The 21,892-nt window shown below is 47.8% G+C and overlaps 1 protein-coding gene across 1 annotated transcript in view; it reads left to right on the top strand.

Moving 5' to 3' along the window:
* The first annotated feature begins 12,130 nt into the window (after positions 1-12,130).
* Positions 12,131-21,892, top strand: part of OSBP (oxysterol binding protein) — a 32,615-nt gene continuing 22,853 nt past the window's right edge. The window contains exons 1-3 of the mRNA XM_032356782.1: positions 12,131-12,703; positions 17,207-17,415; positions 19,626-19,876. Coding sequence (XP_032212673.1) covers positions 12,342-12,703; positions 17,207-17,415; positions 19,626-19,876 — 822 coding nt within the window. The 5' untranslated portion in view covers positions 12,131-12,341. The remainder of the gene's footprint in view (positions 12,704-17,206; positions 17,416-19,625; positions 19,877-21,892) is intronic.

Below are 21,892 nucleotides of genomic sequence, written 5' to 3'. Positions count from 1 at the left end.
TGCACAAGCAGAACAGGGACCCCAGTGATCAGGGTCCCGAGGCAGAGTAACGCATCACTCTTACAAAGCCTCAGTGAGCCAATGCCGCCTCCTGCTGGGGGGTTAGAGATTTTCCCAGGTAGTAGGCAGGTCCCATTTTTTAAGTATACAATTATTCCCTGTGGGACTGTCTACCAAATAGATACACAATGTGGTCTTCCTTTCTAGGACCGACCGTTCCCCTTGGTCACCCCAGAGCAGAGGGCTGAATGACCTCCCGGGAAGTTCTGTTGAAGTCCTGTTCTGATATACTGGCAGTTCCCGCCTCACTTTTGTGTCTTTCTACTTTCGGTGAATTTCATCAGCCTACTGCACGAACTGGACCTAAATTGGAAGAACAATGGGCTCAGACGAAGTACTTGCTCCGGGGAAAGTGAGACAGCCAGGCAGACCATTCCTTGGTAACCACAGAGAGAACCATTCATTCCTCTTTTCCACGCTCAGTGCAGCCCTGAAACTAGAAGGCTTTAAGCATTGTTTGGACAAAGCGTGCATGAATGCCTCTGACCCCCGTGGCTCTATGGCAGTCCCAGTCCAGGCTTACCACCAAGGGCAGTATCTGTCAGGGATCCAGCCTGCCTTGCCTTTCCTGTGGGTTGAGGGAACCACATAATGTAAGCCTGATCTATGTGGGGAATGGTTTCCTGTTGTGGGTGCCCTGGAAACGCCCTCTTTAGGAGCAGGTACTCAACCCAGCTGCTGACATCATCAGTGGCTCCGGGCTCTCCGCTGAGCCTGTCTCCCTCTGGGAATCGCCCTCACCCCCAAGGAAATGCCTCGGGCTGGGCCACCTTCTTGGATGCAGCCTGGAAGCAACAATGGACTGTGCTGTGCTGCGAGTGCCCCCAGCCACCTTGTGTCAAGGGTGGAAGCCTGGGATGGGCTCGTCACAGCCAAGTGCCTCTCAGGTCTGCTTCTCTCTCGGATCTGGTTTCCTCCTCCTGCTCACAGTGAGCCTCTGGAACTTGTGCACCTGCCGCCACATTCAATCCAGACTCTGCATCTCTTGTAGAAAGCTGCACGTGGTCCCCAACTGCTGGTTCTTTTCCCCTCTTGTGACTCCAGTGACAATAACAAAAACTGGGGTCACTTTAACCCCTGATCACTCCGATTACACTTGGAATAGAACCCACACCACTCTGGAGGCCTGTGCCCCCCACCCTTCATCCCTCCACCTCAGTCACCGCCTCTCTCTCCTCCTCGGGCCTTCCCACCTAGTGACCATCTTTGGGGCCAGTCAGTGGCTCAGGGGAGGGGTGTGAGACTCTTGATCTCAGGGTTCTGAGTTCGAGACCTACACTGAGCATGGAGATTACTTAAACAGAAAAGTCTTTTTTTTAAAAAAATGACTATCCTGTGTGCCTGGATGGCTCATTTGGTTGATCGACTGCTTTCAGCTCAGTTCATGACCCTGAAGTCCTGGGATCAAGGCCTGCATCAGGCTCCCTGCTCAGGAGGAAGTCTGCTTCTCCCTCTGATCATCCCTGTCTCATGTTCTCTGTCTCGAATAATCTTTTTTTTTTTTTTAATTATTATCTCCATTCATTCTTTCCTTCTCTAACTCCTCCCCAGTCCCCAGATCTTAGAGAAAGTTCATCCCTGTTTGAAACGGGTCACACCTGTCAATTCTTTGATCGCACCTCACCTGCCCTCCACATTACTGTATGTATGTATAGGATTACATCTTTTCTCTATGAAAATACTATATATATTCATTTCTGTGTTTCCTGCTCAATACCTGTGTGTTCCCAAGATCCTCTATATTCCACGAGGAACGAGAACCTATTTGTACATTCACTATCCTGTCCCTAACACCTGGCTCAGGCCTGGAGATGTTCTAGCAGATGCTCAATAAACACTTGTTACATGTGAATAGGCCAGGCTGTGTGCTACCGGCATGCGGGAACTGCAGATGACAGACACAGATCTACAGGTCACATGCTGGAGGAACTCGCCCTGTAGCGGCTATCATATGTGAAGAACACAAATGACTTAAGGCGAGACAACAAATATCACCGCAAATCCTATGAGTCCTGTGGAGGGAGCATTACTTCAAGGCAAGGAAGGAAAGGAGATGCTGTGTAGGGGGAATATTGTGCCGGGCGTTAAAAGAAGGGGAAGCATTCGCAGAGGCACCCACGTGGGAAAGCACAGGGCAAATGTGGAAACAGACGTGGGGACCAATTTAACTGGAGCATGGAATACATCAAGACATTAGAGCAAGAGACTGCCTGAAAAGAAGTCACTACAGATTGTCCTTATTTGCCAGGCTAAGAGATCTGGGCTGTATTCCGGAGGCAGCAGTGACCGACGATGACTCAACTCAGCCTTTGAAAACATTAAGAAAAATGCTCTTTTCAGATATACAAGTAGAAATAATAGTAGACACCCATATGCTTCTCACCAACATCCAACAGTTAACATGGGGCTCTATTAGGTTTGGGGTGCCTGGGTGGTTCAGTGGATTAAAGCCTCTGCCTTCAGCTCAGGTCATGATCCCAGGGTCCTGGGATCAAGCCCCACACCAGGCTCTCTGCTCAGCGGGGAGCCTGCTTCCTCCTCTCTCTCTCTGCCTGCCTCTCTGTCTACTTGTGATCTCGGTCAAATAAATAAAATCAATTAAAAAAAAAAAAAAACCATGGGGGTGGCACCTGGGTGGCTCAGTGGGTTAAGCCTCTGCTTTCAGCTCGGGTCATGATCCTAGGGTCCCTGGGATCGAGCCCCACATCGGGCTCTCTGCTCAGCGGGGGGCCTGCTCCCCTCCTCTCTCTGCCTGCCTCTCTGCCTACTTGTGATTTCTGTCAAGTAAATAAAATCTTAAAAAAAAAAACCATGGGGGCTCTATTGCTTTATAGAGATATACAGATGCATGGAATAGACAGATATAAATGTGTGTGTGTGTGTGTGTGTGCATTCCAGAGTATGTATTACTTTTTCTTGGCTCATTCTTTCTTATTCTTTTAATCTTTCTTCCCTTTTCTGAGCCATTTCCAAGGAAATTACAAACACTATGACTCTTCATTCCCAATTATTTCTCCAAATATTAAAGGTGCTTTTCCTTCATAGCCATCATACCAATATCACATTGAACAAATGTAGTAACTGCCTAACATCATCTAATACCAATCCTTTTTCAAATTTCCCCAGTTATCCTCCAAATGTATAAAAAGCTGTTTTGTTTTGTTTTGTTTTTCAGAACCAGAATCTAATTAGGTATGAGGTTGTGTCTTTCAATTTGTTTTTTTGTTTTTTTTTTTTTTTAATTTAGGACCATCACCCCCTGGCCCTTTTTTATGACATCAATTTCCCTTAATCTTTAGGTCTTGTCTTCTAGAAAATCAGTTGTCTTTATAGAACGCCCCACATTCTTGATTTATCTGATGGTCTTCCTTCGGGGTGTTGTTTAACTGGTTGCTCCAGCTCCTATAAGCCAAAGGTTAGATTTGAAGGCTTGATTACATTCAGAATTCAGCATTTAGGGTAAGAAATTTTCATTAGCAGTGCTGTATACTTCATGCTGCAGCACACCAGGAACCTCATAAAAATATTGATTGTCCCAGGGTGAATGATGCTAAGTTGGATAGCTGACTTAAGGCGGGAACAGCCAGGTTTCCCTACTGTAAAAGTAGCTCATTATCCTTTGTGACTGACAAGTAATCTGAGGGATATGCCTGGCAGCCCAAGTCACATTTTTGTAGCTGTTTAGTTTTAGCAAACATTTCCAAGTGCATTTAATCACAACAGCATCCCAGTAAGGTTTGATACCCATTTAACAGAAGTGAAAACTGAGGCTCGGGGGCCTGCATGACTTTCCCGAAGTCGCAAAACCAATAACTAGCAAAGGCAGGACACAAACATAAAGGGATTCACTTTAATTCAGTTTTATTTTTCTTTTTAAAAATATCACAATTAGGGTGCTGAGTGGCTCAGTTGGTTAAGCATCTGCCTTCAGCTCAGGTCACGATACCCGGGTCCTGGCATCGAGCCCTGCTTCAGGGTCCCTGCTCAGTGGGGAGTCCACTTCTCCCTTACCCTCTCCCCCTGGTTGGGCTCTCTTTCTCTGTCAAATAAATAAATGAAATCTTAAAAAAATTACAAATCACAAATAATCTACATCTAACTGCAGGTTTTCAAAGTGTATCCTCTCTCCAGAATTCAATAACTATTTCTCTTTTAATTTATATCAACATTTTCTGAAAAAGAGTATTCTTCACTTTCTTGATACCAGAGAGCACAATGCCATGGAAATGCAGTTTGTTTTAAAAGGTCAGAATGGCTATTTCTGTTGCGGATTTAAACTAGCAAAATGTAACAGGTGCCGGATTCCCCAGAGCTCAGTTTGTAACAAGAGTTCACAACATTCCCATGTTCAATGAGCTACTGACTCTGAGACTTTCACAAACCTGTGAACCAGGGCAATGATGCTAAAGCCAACCAGGGCCCTCAGGTCTGGAGGAGACACCCACCTGGAGAAGCACAGAAAGGCAGGGCCTCTCGAGTTGATTTTCTCCTCACAGCGGGGTCAGCAGCCTGTGGGACAGAATGAGGAGTGCTGCCAGGTGGACTGGGGAAACCCGGACGCTGAGGCCTCCCCCCAGCCCACCCCAAGGATGTCCCTGGAGGCTCTCGGGTCTCCTCACCAGAAAGAATTCAAGAAGAGACCAGACACCCCGGGTGAGCGGTGCGAGCCAGGGAAGTTTGAGTTCCAGTACCCTCTGCAGACATGAGAGTCCTAGCACACTGGCAGTTGCATTTCTACCTCTCCCTGACAGCTGTACGGGGAGGAATGTTACTGGAGGCAGAGGTTTCCTGGAAGCAGGATTTCATACTTTTTCTTCCTTATTTGGCCAGGGGTTTCCGGCCTTCTTTGTTAGCCAGCTTGGTTTCATCCGGTTTCTTATGGGTTTGGGACAGTGGCCAGGACAGGCCTCTGACCTTCTGATGACAGAACTGCCCACGAATTCCCCTTTTCTGGTCTCTGGGTATTCTGTTAGAACCTGACTAGCTGCTTCTTCTAACACTTCTCCCTTCAAGCACTCTGGGCCCTTAGAATCTCGGAAGGGAAAATCCCCTTCATGCTGGTCTGGGACGTTCACCTTGCCTGAGGGTTCCAGAAGTCCTTGCTCTCTAAGTTTCAGGATACCTGGATGGACGGTGGGGAGCAGAAAGAAGTCACAGGCTTGGGGCAGAGGGTGTTAATAGGTTTCATCTTCATGGGGGATCGGTTGGAATCCCTGGTGCGCCATCATTTGTTAATGAAATGGTGGGGACTCTGGAAGAGACAATTTGATAAGGAAATTAAACAAACAAGGTCCAGAAGGCAAAAGCAACAATATAGCCACTAGTAGTCCTAAAAAGGTCAAGGATGGGGTTACAGGTGGGAAGGTCTTACGTCCAGCATTCCAAATATTAATAGCAGGATCAGCCCCTTTGGCCATTGGATGTAGCCATTAGACTGGGGCTTCTAATTCTGGGATATTTTCTTCCACCTGGCCAGTGGTGTTGATGTAGGTGCAACACGTTCTGTTAATGACAGCACATACTCCATCTTGTTCAGCCAAGAATTAAATGTAAGGCCAGCCTGTTGTCTGTAATTACATTGGCCAAAGACAAGTTGACTTGGTAGAGATCTGAGAAATGCGATACAATGGGGAACGCTGGTTCATTCAAGGCTGCTGTCAGATTTCGCAGGGTGGTGCCACGATATGCAAATCCCCAAGGAGCTAATGCACTGCCAGCCAACAGAAGGGATATGGCCCTTCTGGTTCTGGAGTGGGGTGGGCAGATATACAGCGATTCCAGGGTGCAAATGCCCCAATGTTTGAGGTTATCAGTGCACTGAAATCTTAGGGCCAATACAGGCTGAGTAAAGATGGGTCCCTGTGGATTGTGAGAAGGATGTACACAGATAAGGAGACAGTTGGCAGAGGTATATAAGGTCATGGGATAACCTGCTGTTCCTAGCTCCTGGAGCTGTTGGGCCTGTAGGTAAGAGTTATTGTGTGTGCATTTGGGGAATCAGGGCCTGCCCCCCCATATCCTAGGGAATTGGAAAGTGGTGGTGAAGGGAGAAATTAAACAGTAATGCTGAATGGTGTCCAGTGAGGCCATGATCCAAAACATGGATGTATTGAGGTTTTACTTGAAAGGATGGAATTGGCACATACCCAATGGGTGGCATTGTAACCCGTGTCAGTTATATTTTCTAAGCAGGCATGCCACATTCCATGCCTGGAATACTGAATTAAGACATCAGAAAATCATCTGATGGTCCAGGGGTCACTGGCAAAGTGAAGTCCAGAGGCTGCCCCTGGAGGTGATGCTATTTGGCAGCTGACTGATCTTTCAGGTCTGTTTTTATGGGTTGAATTATTGGAGTTATCTGCAAGTGGAGCTTAGGAAATAAGCAGGGTCCACTACCTGAAGTATCGGGGAGCAAGGAAGGGATAGGTCAACACAGACCCAATTAGGGCTGATAAGAATCCCTTCTAGGGAAGGGGCACTCAGCCTGGTAGTATTTTTGATGGAGAGTTATTTTAGGAGAATGAGCAGGATGAAAGAGGGGGTAAGAAAGATCTTTCTGGGGATGTAAGTGACAAATCCAGCAGTTGGAAAAGTTATTCCCCTTGCAGATAACTCCTTCATGGATCTGCCTAGGTTAGAGCAGTAATGAGAGTGAGAAAAAATAAGACTTTTAGAGCCATGTCTGAAGGTTAGACCCAATAGGAAAGATGTTTTTTGTTTTGTTTTGTTTGAAGGAGGGGGGTGGCTTAAGGATAAAAAGAAAAACAACTCAGAGGCTCAAGTAGACAAAGCATAAGAAAATCCAGAACTCCTAATGTTATAGCTTTTACACGACCATAAAGCTGAAACAAATGTATATATTAAATACCAGGGGAAAAAACTACAAAACCAATAAATTCAAATTTACATTTTTAAAAAAGAAATCCAGGCAATAGCTAAACGTATGAAGCAAATATTCATCGTAAGGTATCAATCACTTTTTTTTTTTTTTTTAAGAAGTAGCGTAGATTTTCCACTGGCTCACGGGAAAGGGATGGAATGTCACAGTTTTTGACTGTGGGCAGCCTGGACCCACGAGTTTATTTCTAGACAAATGAACCCAGCTCATTATACCTTAGAGCTTAGCTGCTGTTGGGTGCTAAGAAAAACCTGGTAGGGTCTCTACCATTTGGGGTTTAATTGATCTGAAGGTAAACCCTCCTTCCAGGTCTTTAATAAAACCATGTCTCCTGGCTTGATCCAAGAGACAGGCTCTTTCTTGGACAGAAAATCTTGCCGTAGTCAAGGATAACCTGTCTTAGGCTGATTAAATGTTTTATAAATTTGTGAGCTTCTGAATCAAACAGCAGATCTGCTATTAAGAAAGGCCTCATATAGCATTCCACAGGGGCTGAGTTTGAGGTTCCTTTTTGGGGCCATTCTCATTCTTAAGAGAGCTATGGGCATGAGATTCATCCAGGATTCTGAGGTTTCCTGACAAAGTTTGGCCAAGATTTGATTAACCCTCTTGACCTTTCCCAAGGATTGGGGCCTCCGGGCAGTGTGAAGGTGATAATGAATTCCCAGGGCAGAAGGCACTTGCTGAGTCACCCTTACAATAAAGGATGGGCTGTTACCACTCTGCCGAGACTTTGGAGGCCCAAAATGCAGGATAACTTCTTTTAGTAGAGCTTCTGCTACCTCTTGAGCTTTTTCTGTTCTAGCAGGAAGAGCCTCTATCCAACCAGTGAAAGTGTCCACAAAGACCAGGAGGTATTTACATCCCTGAGATGGGGGCATCTGAGTGAAGTCTATCTGCCAGTCCTCTCCAGGTTATGTGCCTTGTCTTTGGATGGGCTAGAGAAGGGGAGGTGTTCTTGTGACATAGGTTACAGGTCCTGGTGACTTCTTTGATCACCCATGACAGGGTAATTCCTGACTTTAAGACTCTAAGGAGGTTAACACGTCTCTTCCCAAATGAGAAAAGTCATGTAGTCCCTTGATGATTCTCCACCAGGATGCCTAGGGAAGCGTCACCTTTTGATGTCCACCGTCCCTTGGGATGGAGCTGGTAGTCTTTCTGCTGAGTCCAGTTTATTTTATTTACTTATTTTATTTATATTATTGGTAGTCTTTCTGCTGAGTCCAGTTTACTTCCCTCTTTGTATAATGGGACCTTTGCTGGAGGGTTGGTCCATGAAAGAGTAAAGCTGTATTGGGAGTTTGGGGCCTTAAAGCCATCTTTTGGAGCTTTCTACAAATATCTGGACTGCCCTGGCTTAAAAAATGAGTTCCTAGGACCAACATTCCCTCTGGGGTATCTGGATTGACACTGGTGAACTTTTGTGGTCCTTCTACTGGACGGGGCAGAAAAGAGCAGGATTGTCATTGGGTCCTTGGGTGATCTCCCTCAGATTATCATAGTTTACTAGCGTGATATATCTTCTCTTGCTCTCCAGGAGGCACAGTACCATGTGGTCCCTGAGGTCTAGTCCCCGCTGCCCAGGCTGATAATTCCAATTAGGGTCTATCTGAGGTATGACAATCATTCCAACTGGGGTATCTGTTAGGCTGGGTAGCATGAAGTTCTCCTCTTCTGCCTGCGTACAGAATTGCTTCTCTGGATGGTAGTGATGGAACAGAATGACCAAAAGGTCCTTCCAGGTTGGATCAAAAGAATGGAGTCAGGCTCCTGAATTCCTCAGTAAATTTGTTAGGATCCTCAGAAAACCAGCTTAGCACTCATGGCACTGCCTGAAATCTAACATCAAAAAGGGGACAAAGAGTCTTTGTGGTCCCCTAAGTTCCACCCACCACATCCTGGAGGGGGCAGAGGAACTTTTTCTTTTGGTCTGAGTCTGGCTAAAGAGGGTAGACTGGTTGCTAGGGTGAGGGAATGGTTGCTTAGGCTGGAGCCAATGGTGCTGAGGTATTTCCGAGGGGAGCTACTACAAGAATTCCTTTCTTGGGGCCAAGATCTAATGACCCCACCTCCCACTGTGCATGTTTTATATTTGTCAAGGGCATCCCTGAGGGCCATAAAGGCCTGGATGGAAGGGAATCTCTACTCTTTTCTTGCATTGTATGGAAGACATCAACTTACAATATGGTTTTATAGTTAAGACTATCATTTTCTGACCAGATCTCCCCTCTAGCTTATATGGTGGCCAAGAAATGTTACAAAAGAAAATAAGCATTTTCCTATTTAGGCTTTCTAATAGAAGCTGATCCCAGTGTCTCAAAATACACCCCAGGGGGCGTCTTTGGGGATAGAGGTGGAATTTCCCATTGTCTTCAGGGAGAGAGCTGATGCCTGTAACAAGAAAAGGAGCAACTAAACCAGGTTCCCATTACCAGAAGCCTGGAGTCCTATTTCCCTGAGGAGAGTTAGCTCTCTCTCTGAAACCTGAGAGGATCTCAAGTGGTTACTCTTCTAGAAAGTTCCAATGGCGAGTGGACTGTGGGTGATCCCAGCCTACTGTCCATCCACCCCTGAAATCACGGCTATGGCCAGCATGCCGTGTGATGACCCAGCAGCCCTGACACCCCAGGGCCCTCGCCTTTTTCCAGCACCTGCCCTCCCAGAAGTGATGGCCTTCCTGAAGACCCAACAGAAATGATGCCTGATAATTAACCCTGATGTCCCAGGATGGATCTTTCCAAAATGGGCATTATCATGATTTCAAGATCTCTGAATATCCCACCTCCCTTGCTCTGATACGCCTCTTAACAGCTGATGGCAAACAATAGCTACCAAACAGGAATCTCTTGGGTGATCTAAACATTTCTTGTCTGGCCTGTTGATCTCTCCCTCACTTTGTGGGCAGTTCTGGTGAAACTAACCTCTATTTTCCAGTTCTCTTTGCATCCCTGAATTATTTGGGTTGAGTCACATTTAATTAAGTGGTGGATAAGGCATACCCACAGGGAGAGATCTCAAAAACTGGGGTCCTTTGCCAGGGAGTAAAATGGTTTATAGCTATTTTATGGTGATCACAGTCTGAGCTGGCAGTCGTGCAGGACCTCTGCGATTCTGGAAAGGACATCTCACAGGTCTCTATGCCCCACCACCAACAGAGGAGAGTGCAGAAGAAGGTAGGAGAGGAAACAGTTGAAGGCAGACAAAGTGGGTCAGTGTCCCATGACCAAGAGGCAGAGTCCTATAGACAGAGTCAGCCTGGGAAACTCAGACCGTCACCTTGGGACCAGTGAAGAGGATCTCAGTGTGCTGCTGTGTCACCTGCACGAGTGAATGAGTGACCATGGAGCACTCTCTTACACGTCTCAGTTTCTCCCACCAGAAGTCTAAGACAACCAGAGTGGTTCGGAGCACTGGAGGATCAGTCCGTGCGTGTACATACCCAGATGAGCCAAAGTCTTAATTACTAGTGAGATGCAAAACCCCATGGGGCTCTTGCACATCCTGAAAAATAATCTCCGACACTTCCATAAAACTTTTAGTCACCTAAGAGTGACTGTTGGCTGGAAGGAGCAAGTGTCCCTTGATTCTTTGGAGCTGAATATTAATCTCTCATAAATGCCACCGGGCCATCCGGTTCCCTGGTAGACCAGAGAGGACAGCAAAGGAGGAGTGGTGAGTTGACTAAGCAACTCTCCAGCACGAAGGCGAGAGCGGGAGGCTCACCAGGGTGGAGAGGGTCCCTCAATGCGCTGTTCCTTCCTTCTGGCTGGCTTGCCAAAACGGTGCCGCCGGTAGACTGGGGAGACCCTGGCCCCTGTGGCCTCCGCCCAGCCCATTCCAAGGATGTCCCCGGACGCTGCTGGTCTCACTGCAAGAAAGAATTCAAGCACAGACCAGACACAGCGGATGAGCGGTGCAAGCAGGAAAGTTCATCGAAGTGCAAGCAGGCTCCGCAGGCGCGAGCGGCACGCTGGGGGCTCGGGTTTCGATCCTTTACGGACAGGTGTTAACCAGGGCTGCAGTATCTATTACCTGCGGCGGGGAATTCTCGAAAGCAGGGCTTCCCGCCTTTTCTTCCTTATTCCGTCGGGGTTTCCAGCCTTCTTTGTCAGCCGGGGGGGCCAGTCCGGTTTGGTCCGGTTTCCCGCGGCTGTCTGGGGAGGGCCGCCAGGTCGGGCCTCTGACTTTCCGACCGCGCCGGCCGCGATGTCCCCTGCTCTGGACTCCTGAAGCCCAACGAGCTGCCTACTCCAACACGGGCAGACGACCGTCCGGAATCAGGAGCTAAGGGCCGTGGTGCGAGGAGGAGCAAAGCGGCGAAGGGAACTGGGAGGATCTTGGACGCGCGAAGGAACTGGGGAAGCGGTCTGTGGACGCCGCAGCAGCCCGGGCCTCCCGCTCAGAGCCAGCTGCGAGGACGACGCCCTCAAAGAGGGCTTCCCACAGGCAGCGGCAAACGACGGAGAGTCGCTCCTCCCAACAGGAAACGACGGATGTCTTTGACTCAGGAAGAGAGACTCCAACACCGCGCCTATGCGAAAAAACGCTTCTGGCAAGAGGACTCCGCTCGCCGACCCCGAAGAGCCGGCAGCAAGCAGACACGCCCCCAGGCGGGCTTCCCGGATCTTATTGGTTGTCTCCAGTCAGCCCCTCTCTCAATTGGTCAGCACTGCCTAGCGTCAGCTGTCACAGACACTATCCAGAACCAATCATCTCTAATCCCCACTCTGGCTCTCTTCCAACATGTGAGTGACCTTTAGACGAACCAATAAGATGGGGAAAGTGAGGATGTGAAAACGAGACTCCTTCCCTTTTTCTTCCTCTCGTTCAGCAAATGGTAGCTAAGGCTGAGCAGCTGACACCAACCACCAATCCGTAAGGGCGGAACTGGGACGCACAGAAGAGTGATGGCAGGGGGTGACGTGGCAGTGACGGGATCATAAACTGAAATGAGTGGCGGAAACCCTGGCCAATCCGTGATCGAATTGGCCGGGCACTCTGCATTCTCGGGTCCTCCCGGAGCGCCGGAGACTCCGGGAAAGCACCAATGGGCTTGTACGTGAGTCTGATTGGCCTTCAGCTGAACCAATCAGCGGCGTGCCTGCGGGACGCGTCCCACCCCGGGCTCTCACTGGGCGGTGTGAGATGACAGGCCCGAGAGAAATGCCAATGTCCTAGGGGTCCTCCGCAAGTGACGCTCAGGAGCACCAATCGACTGTCTCCTTCCCGGCGGCCGAGCCCTCCTCCCGCGGCGGGCCTGGCGGGGCGGGGACGCTGCGCGGCCGCTGCTGATGCGCTAGCCGTGTGGGGCTCTCCGGGCGGCGACGGCGGCTCTCGTAGGCGGTTCCGGTCCTGTATCTCGGGGCGGCGGCGGCTCATGGCGGCGACGGAGCTGAGAGGGGTGGTGGGGCCAGGGCCGGCGGCCATCGCAGCTCCGGGCGGCGGCGGCACCGGTCCCCCCGTGGTGGGAGGCGGCGGCGGCCGCGGAGACTCGGGGCCAGGCTCCGGGGCCGCGCTGGGCACGGTGGCCGCGGCGGCGGCGGGCGGCCCGGGCCCCGGCGCTGGGGGAGTGGCGGCTGCGGGCCCGACCCCTGCGCCTCCGGCGGGGGGCTCCGGCGGCTCGGGCGCCGGGGGTTCGGGCTCGGCTCGAGAAGGCTGGCTCTTCAAATGGACCAATTATATCAAAGGCTACCAGCGGCGGTGGTTCGTGCTGAGCAACGGGCTCCTGAGCTACTACAGGTAACTGCTTCCGGGGCGCCGTCCCCCACGGCAGCCCACAGTCCCCGCGCCGTCACCCTCTCGAGCCGGCACCGCAGCCAAGGTCGCCCCAGGCCCCTTTTCGTCACCTGAGCGCATTGACAGCCCGCGACGCGAGCCCACCACCACGAAAGTGAACGCCCCGGCTCTAAGCCCTCCACCCGGGTTATCCGCCCTTAGTGCAATACCTTCCCCTCCGTCCCTGGCCTTTCCAATCGTTTGGAGAGCATCTCACTCTTCCATTGTGTTTCCACCAGCACAGAGGTGCAGTGATGAATTCTGCAAGGAAGGCGCTGTTGTGGGTGCTAAGGGACGCATGTAGGAGAGCAGAGCCTGGGCATGGCTCTCCAGGAACTTGCTGTGAAAGTCCCAAGTCTTAGCTGTCTGTGCCCAGTCTCCAGAATTCAAGGTTATTAGCAGCCCTTGATGTACCCGACGTTGTTCTCTCCACTTTCAGGCACAAGGACGCCAGGCACAGGGTGGCCTTGGTATCTACCCCCTGTTTTCCTTATCTCTCCCAGACTTGGCATATGCCTTCACCTTCTGGACAGCCCGGAGTGGAGATGTGCACTCCAGTGCTGCTTTTATTCACACTCATCCACCTGCCCGCTATGGGAATGCTTTAAGTGGTTTATCTAGTATTTCTGGGTCTCTTTGGTTGGTTCGGTTTAAGTTTTATTAAAAGAAGAATCCATGTCTTTGGTATGATTACTTCTGTTCCACAGTGTTTGTTTTGGAGTGTTTAATATATATTTATGGTGACTCACAGTCTTGCCATAAACTGCAGCCTGCTTTTGGCTACTTGAGTTACTAGACATATGATAGTGGATTTGGGAAGAAACATAGACATTTTCCGAGTGCTGGACAGTTTGGATAGTTTCGTTGACTCCTGACACTAGCTCTGGGAGTTAGGAGATATTCCCATCTTACTGATGAGGAAACTGAGACCTAGCTGGACAATTTTTCCAAGGTCTTAAGGAATCAGGATTTGAAACTAGTTCTCTTCACACCAACATAACCTAAAACTCGGGTTAGTGTTACATGAATCAGTCAGATAATAGAGATCATTGCTTGCCTATAGCAAATGCGTTTCTAGGTCACGGTTACTATATGTCCTTTATACAGAATATAATTAGTCTGTTTAGGGGAGACTTTGCTTAATAAAATGGCATTTCTAATTGAAATTTTTTTATAAAGACCATCCTGTTTGAGACCCCAAACTCTGTGAAGAACAGCTCACTCTTTTTCTCTTCCTCTGCAAGTAGTCATTCTGCCACCAGGAGAGTTAGAGTGAATGAATCTCTTGCATCAGCTCTTAGAGAATTTTGAGGGGAAATTGAAGGTGGGAGTTGGAGGTTGTTGAAGTAAGAACACATTCTTATCTAGTCTCTAACAGTGGAAAATGCCTTAGCACATCCTCACTGCTTCAGCTACGTTGTGAATAGTTGTGTGTGTCATTTGCATTATTATATGTTCAGAATTGATTTTAATTTTAACCTCTCTAAGTAGTTATCCAGGATGATCAGTGGAGGGTTAGATCTGACATTTTAGTGTGTTCCAAAACTTTCCCTCTACTCAAGTCCTGCTTTCCTGTTAGACTGACCGTCATTCTAATGTTCAGTTGATTCGTATCCTAACTTAGCTTGTAAGTCACTGTTAACATTGATTCCTCGTCTTCAGAAGTTGTGTCACAGTGCAGGCCTTACTGTGTGGCCATTTTTCCTCATCCAAGTTCTTACCAGTTCCACTTTCCAGGCCAGTTGATTCTTTGATCAGTTACAGCCTTAAACAATGTTGATATTGGCTGGACATTAAGAACTTAAATGTTGCGGTCTCTTCAGGTATTTGCAATCACTTTTAACTTGGCTCCTTCAAGAGCTAGTGGCACCTGTCTGACAACAGATCAAACTCCTTCCAAAGCTACCAAATCACATATTGGGAAATGTGCATACGCATGTCTTTGCCAGCTAAGATGGTCCCACCCACAGACCAACCAAGCAACAGGAGCCAGGGTTATCAAATCTGTGCACTGCTTCAAAATCACACTGAAGTACTTCCTACCAACTACACTCGTAGTTTATTCACAGGGTTCTTTGGGTTCCCATCTCCTTAGAGTTATTTAGCTAAATTGTCATTCCTCCCACTTTTTGTGCCTCTGTAACCTGTCATCTCCTCTATATGCCTTTTATAAAATGCTGTTTTCTTTTTACCTGAGGTCATGTATTTCTTAGACCCACCCTGTGATGAACCATCCCAATGGCCTTTAGCGGGCCACTTCCCTCTTTTTACCCATCCTGTTCTTCTTTACATGGATGTTCCATTACTTAAAACCATATTAAGAATCCCAGCTTTCCCAGACACATGGTGACAGGGCCATGTAGCATTAGTTTTCCTGACTAGCTTCCAGAGATTGACTTAGTGTTTTGGCTGACCTTTTTAGGGAACTTTCTAGACAGAAAGTACCACCTAATTGATACGTAGTGACTGAAGAACATATTTTGCACTCTGAAAATCATATCTTTCCAGCCTCTGTACTAATCATCTGTAAACATACATGTATCTGCCCGAACCCAAGAGCTCCTGAGTCAAGCCTGCCTTACTCCTAGGGTTCCTTGGTAGTTCTAAAACTGCTGTAGACTTTATGGGATGTGAGAAACTCCTTAAGTTCGTGAAGATGACCCAGGCAGAAGACATTCGTGTAAGTGTCTGGTGAAAAGTACCAACAGATAGTGGGGAAAGTGGTACAAAGTCCAAGTAGCTCCCTTGGAGTAGAAAGCAAGGGTGAGTTGGCCTGTCAGCTGTGGGTCTGAAATTGGGCCTGCATTATTCATAATGTAACTGAAGCTTGGGGGCGGGGGAGGCGGGGGAGGGGAGGTAAGAATAGAAAAAAACAGGGATTCACGTTACAGTGTAGCAGGTGCAGGAGGTAGAAAATGGCCCAGTCCATTGAGACCCCCCTGGCCATCCCATACTGCTCATTTGTGCGTTTGAGGAAGAAAAACCAGTTTCATGTGACACACTGAACAATAGCAAATCTGTCTTCCTAAGCATAGTAAACAGACTTTCTCAAACATACCAAGTCTTAGTTTCTGGAGATGGGGTGTGTGTCATTTCTGGCATGCAGGAATTCTGGATGTGCCAGGTGTGTGGGGCTGCTTGGCGCCAGTGAAAGGGAAATGGCTCTGCTCCGCACGGTGGCAGTTGGCAAAAAGGACTTTGACCTCTGTATGTTCCAAGTTGGTCAGGGAAAACTGTGGTCTCAACATGCAGGTCTCTGGGCATAACCCAGCGAGTGGTGGGGAAATTAGCTCAGTCTGCAAGGTCTATGCAGTTGTGCTAGCAGCTTGGTATTTTCTGTGAAGTAGCTTGTCACCAAGTGGTGATGTAAAGTTCAAAAGTTAGGCTATTAATAGAACTGTCAGTAGAGATGGGGAAAATTTTTACACCCAATCCTCTGAGAACAGATTTGCTGAATCTTTCCTAGCTATTAATAGGATGGCTTAGGAGTTCCTACCAATAGAGGTCAGTGGATCTTTGGAAAGAGCATATTCCCAAATAATTATACTACCTAGTGATTCTTTTATGATTATTATTATTCTTTCTTTACTCCTACAGAGAGCTAGTTATTCCTTTCATATCATTTGAGCCGTAGTCAATACTTAATACCTAAGCATCTCAGTGCACCTTGCACTGGTGCAGTAGAATTCTAAGCGTAGTGTGACAACTCTCATTTGGACTGAGTTGAGCTTAGGGAGGGGGGTTGTTCAGTATAGGTGAAATGGAGCTATTCTTTCTCGGAGGGAGTGAGATTGTTGAAAGAAATTTTGTTATGTGAGTTTATGAATCACTATTTTTTTTAAAATTTGATTTATTCATTTGAGAGAGAGACAGAGAGAGCACAAGCAGGGGGAGGGGCAGAAGGAGACTCCCTGCTGACCTGGGAGCCTGATATGGGGCTCGATCCCAGGAACTGGAGATCATCTCCTGAGCCGAAGGCAGATGCTTAACCATCTGAGCCACCCAGGTGCCCCATAAATCACTATTTTAAACTTAGAACTTGCTAAGTAAGAAGTAATTCCTGACTACAAAAAGGTAATGAGGGAACTTTTTTTGGTGTGATGGGAATGTTCTACATCTTGATTATGAAGGTGGTTACACAGTTGTCAAAACTCACTGCATTATACATTAAAATTGCTGAATTGACATAGCCTTCCATGAAGGCTCTTTCTGAAAAGCCGAGGGTGAGAGGAACAGCAGAGCAATACAGTCTGACTCTGAAACACCACTTAATGGCTGTGAAAGGAAACCCCTGCTGATTGTTTCTGGAATTTTAGGGAGCCATGTGAGGGAAATAGTAGAACTTGCTGTTTCCTAAGGCTGCTGCATTTTCAAAAGGCTTAGAGCTACGAGAAGACAAGGAAGGTGGTGAAGGATAAACCACCCATCCGCTTTCTACTTAAGCTGGTCTTTGTCTCATTATTGCAGGTCAAAGGCTGAAATGAGACACACCTGCCGTGGGACCATCAACCTCGCCACGGCCAACATCACCGTGGAGGACTCCTGCAACTTCATCATCTCCAACGGCGGCGCTCAGACCTACCATCTGAAGGCGAGCTCAGAGGTGGAGCGGCAGCGCTGGGTGACGGCCCTGGAACTGGCCAAGGCGAAGGCTGTGAAGATGCTGGCAGAATCGGGTAGGGAGCAGAGAACACCACGTGTGGGGAGCTTCCTGTTTGCGCCTCCTCGGCCATACCTTATTTTATCCCTCACTCTCAGTCCGTTATCACCCATCTGACTGACTCAGGCTTGTCATCATCGTGTGGCATTTCTCCCGGAGTGGTGGCTTTCACCTGTCCGCAGTTCTGCCCTGCACGGTGTCTGGAGATGTTTCTGTGGTCGTAGCTGAGGGTTGCTGCTCCTGCAGGCATCCGGTGACTAGAGGCTGGGGAGGCCGCACAGGACAGCCCTCACAATGAAGAGTGAACTGGGCCCAAACGTCAGTATTATCGAGGCTGAGAAGCTCTGTCGTAGAGGTGCAGTGAGTGTCCTTTTGGCTTTGAATGCCATTTGGCTACCTCAAAATTTGGGGGAAGGATTATTTTATTGCTAGGTCCATCTCAAGATCATTACAGCTCACAGTTCGATTCTGTTGTTACTTTTTTTCTTTTTCTCCTGAGTATCTTCTGAGTTGAAACAAGCAATCTTTATAGGTTGCCAGAAACCTTATAGGGGATACTGCCCATGAAAAATCTTTAGTTTGCCTTAGTTTCACCAGAAAGAGTGGTGTACACATGTTGTGATATTTCTTCAAGGAAAATGGTCCCCACTTGTTAATAGTTTAAGCACCCTGAGCTTGTCCACTCAGAGCTGACCGGGATGGTCACCTCCTGGCTTTTGTTCACCTCTTGTTTTTCTTATCCGCGGTCATTTCCCACACTGTATTTAAAACCTGGTAAACAGTGAAAGGAATATTTACTACATTGTTAGTTTTTTTGGTAACAGGTTATATTTTGGATTTAGTCCTGCCTCTCGAGCTAGCAGATAGGGGAGGTCTTTCCTTACTTCTTTTGTTTTGATTTTAGTGCTGATGTTCCAAAGGAAGTGACACTGCTAGGAGAGCATTTTACAGTTGCAGGACTGATAGCGAGAGGTGCAGCATGGCCCTCTGTTTGACCTGCTTCTGGAGGGTCGCTTAATAGAATACCTTACATTGCTTTCAGCGCAGGGGTGTCTTTAGTGTCAGATGAGTTCATCACAAAGTTCCTGAGCTCTCCTTTGGAAAAGGTAAATTAATGAGTCTTTTGGTGATGTGGACATTGCTTACAAAGAGCCAGACTGCATTTCACAACCTATTGCATACAGGGCTCACCTGTCACCCACAGGATGACGGGTTTGTAGTAATGATCAGCTTGGACTGGATTGGAACCCTCAGGCTTGAGTTACAAGGCTCTACAATTCATTCCCAATCCCAGGAGCCATTTAGCTTCTCCATCCTGTCTTCCAGGGATCATTAGTTCTGAGACTTCAGTGCGCATCAGAATGGCCTGGGCAGCTTATTCAAAATGAAGGTTCAGTTTCTGGGGTGGGGCCAGAATGTTGGCACCTTTAATAAGCCCAGTGTTGGGAGGGTGGGGAAATTGAATGTAGATGGACAAAAGGTACAGATTTATATTATAAGATAAATAAATACTGGGGGTGTAACATACGACATGATGACTATAGTTTTTTTTTTTTTTTTTTTTAAAGAATTTGTTTATTTATTTGACAGAGAGCATGAGCACAAGCAGGGGGAGTGGCAGGCAGAGAGAGAGGAAAGCCCCTGCTCCATAGGGAGCCCGATGTGGGGCTCAAACCCAGAACCCTGGGATCATGACCTGAGTAGAAGACAGATGCTTCACCGACTGAGCCACCTAGGTGCCCCCACACGATGACTATAGTTAATGCTGTATGGTATATTTGATAATTGCTGAGAGATTACATCCTAGAAGTTCCCATACAAGGAAGAAAACATTTTTGAGATGATGGAGGCTAACTAAATTTATTGTGGTGATCATTTGTCAGTATACATAAGTCAAATCATTATGCTTTGACAGTGCTGTATGTCAGTGATGACTCAATAAAACTAGAAGGAAAAAGAAAAGCAGGAGCAGAGTAAATGTGTCCCAGTGGACACATTTGTGTGTCCCAGTGGGAAAAAAAGGAAGAACCAGCCCGGGTGTTTGTGGTACAGGTGGGCTGTGGACCGCATCAGCGCCTAGTCGTCTGGTAACGGCAAGCTCTCAGTTGGTCCCAACGCCCAGCGTGAGGCATGCTGATTTAGTTGGGGACAGAGTTGGTGGGCTTCCGACTCATAGCTCTGGAGTCACGTAACTGGCGTCCTGTGATTCCCCTTTTGGCTGTACAGATGAGTCCGGAGATGAAGAGGCTGTGTCACAGACTGACAAGACGGAGCTGCAGAATACCCTGCGGACGCTGTCCAGCAAAGTGGAGGACCTGAGCACGTGCAACGACCTCATAGCCAAGCACGGCACGGCGCTGCAGCGCTCCCTCAGCGAGCTCGAGTCCCTGCGGCTGCCCGCCGAGAGCAACGAGAAGATCAAGCAGGTCAACGAGCGGGCCACGCTCTTTAGGATAACATCCAATGCCATGATCAATGTGAGTGCTGAGTGCAGCTGGCGCCTGGGTCGCCTTTTCGTTCTTTCCCCCAGAATGTAGTTCTCCCCATGCGCCGTGCTGGGGAACATTGGAAATGAGAAAGCAGGGAACTGCTCAGGGGACTTAAGTTACATTGTTTGTTTCATGAACGAGACCAGTCTGCACATTTGGAATGACTTTCCTGCTCTGATCACACAGTCCTTGCCAACCTGGGAATTCGTTAGGAGGCCAGGGGCCCAGTCTTCCTTCTGCAGCCAGCAGGACATCTGATGGTGATGTTAGTTGAATTCCGTAACCTCTCTGGGCGGTGGTTTTTGTTTGTTTTTATCTAACCTGATCTGCTGGATCTGAGAGGTCTCCGTGGGTCCTTTCTGTCGTGTGTGAGCTTCAAGTTGGGAGTCTTACCATCCTGTGCTAGTGCATTCTGGCCTACAGTGTGGTAAGTGGGGGCCGGCCAGGTACTAGTGAGAACTTGATAATACTAGTTAGTCCCATCTGTAGTCCTTGATCCCAGGGGTAATTCTGGGTGATAAGACAGAATATTCAAATTTTGCTTTCAAAAAGAAGGGACCAGTGCTTCTGTTTTATTGTGACTCCAGCCTCAGGTGGCTGTGTGGACTACATCAGCTGCCTGGGTACAGGGCTCCAGGTAAACTTAGAGCATGGCGGGCGTTGGGATGTGTTTCAGAAACTGGGTGATAGGTGTGAAATGAATACATGGTTTAAGTAGCGCAGTTTCTCCTCTCCTGGTGACTGATTCTCACCTGGCGGGTTTTTCAGTTAACTTACCCAGAGGAACACCAGGGGTTATGTCGTAAGGCAAGTGGAATGGGTATTCTGAGAAAGGGGTTACACTGGTTTTGCCCCTGTCCAATTAAATGGATGAAATTACTCTACGAGGGCCAGATTTTCCCTTGTTCAGGGAGCGATAGTAAGATATCTGCTTAGAACTAGTTTAGTTCACATGGCTTCTAGAGATCAAAGGTCTTTTCTCGTGACCAGGGGAACATTTAGTTTTTCTCATTTAAAACCCCTTTGTTACTCAATAGGAAGTTGTGATACCCTTGATTTTCATATCATTTTCTGAAATGTTGAACATTTTCCTTGGTGCTCCGATTCACATACCAGTTGGAAGAGGCTAATTATTTTTGTCCACTTCAGGAAGGTCAGCTGTCTCCCAGGATCATCCTGCCCATCAGCACGAGTGCTTGTGTTTGTTTCTAATGGCTAATCGTGTGCTCTTGTTCCAAACTGTCCACTTCTTAGTGACGGCATGCCTGTTTTTCAGGTCCTCTTGTGATCAGGAAAATCTCATAAATCATACAGGTCAATTCACCAATAGTAAATAAATACACTTTTTAAATGGAACACCTCAGGCCACAATAGTCCGCTGACAGTGCGTGTTGCCTCTTATCCCTGTTCCATGCAGGTTTTCTTCCCTTCTGATGTGAAAAATTAGCTAAATCAAACACCTCTTGGGGTGCCTGGGTGGCTCAGTGGGTTAAAGCCTCTGCCTTCAGCTCAGATCATGATCTCAGGGTCTTGGGATCGAGCCCCGCATCGGGCTCTCTGCTCAGCAGGGAGCCTGCTTCCCACCACCCCCCACTTTCTCTGCCTGCCTTTCTGCCTACTTGTGATCTCTGTCTGTCAATTAAATAAATCTTTTAAAAAAAAAAAAACCTCTTGATAAAAAAAATTCTCATAAAATTGAAACTCAGTTTGGATTTTTCTTTTGAAAAAAAAAAATGCTCATCTTCATTCCTTGGGGGCAGTTCTTCCTCCCCAAGTTGTAAATGTTCAGAGTTTGGTGTCAAAGGGAATGATCCTTTGGCAATTAGAGGTAAGTTGTGTTTTCATTCTGTTCTCCCCAGTGTACTGCCTATGCCTCCTTCATAGCTGGGTGTTGCTTGAAATGGGTTTTTTATCCTTGTGTTTTTTCCTTGGTATCTTTTCGGTGCTAAGGGCAAGGCCTTAAAATTAACCTGCTAACTTCACATCCCCAAACAGGCAAAGTTT

The sequence above is a fragment of the Mustela erminea genome, chromosome 9 (assembly GCF_009829155.1).
Source record: "Mustela erminea isolate mMusErm1 chromosome 9, mMusErm1.Pri, whole genome shotgun sequence".
NCBI lineage: Eukaryota > Metazoa > Chordata > Mammalia > Carnivora > Mustelidae > Mustela > Mustela erminea.
The sequence above is the reverse complement of the archived record's forward strand: the minus strand, read 5'-3'. Positions and strand labels throughout refer to the sequence as shown.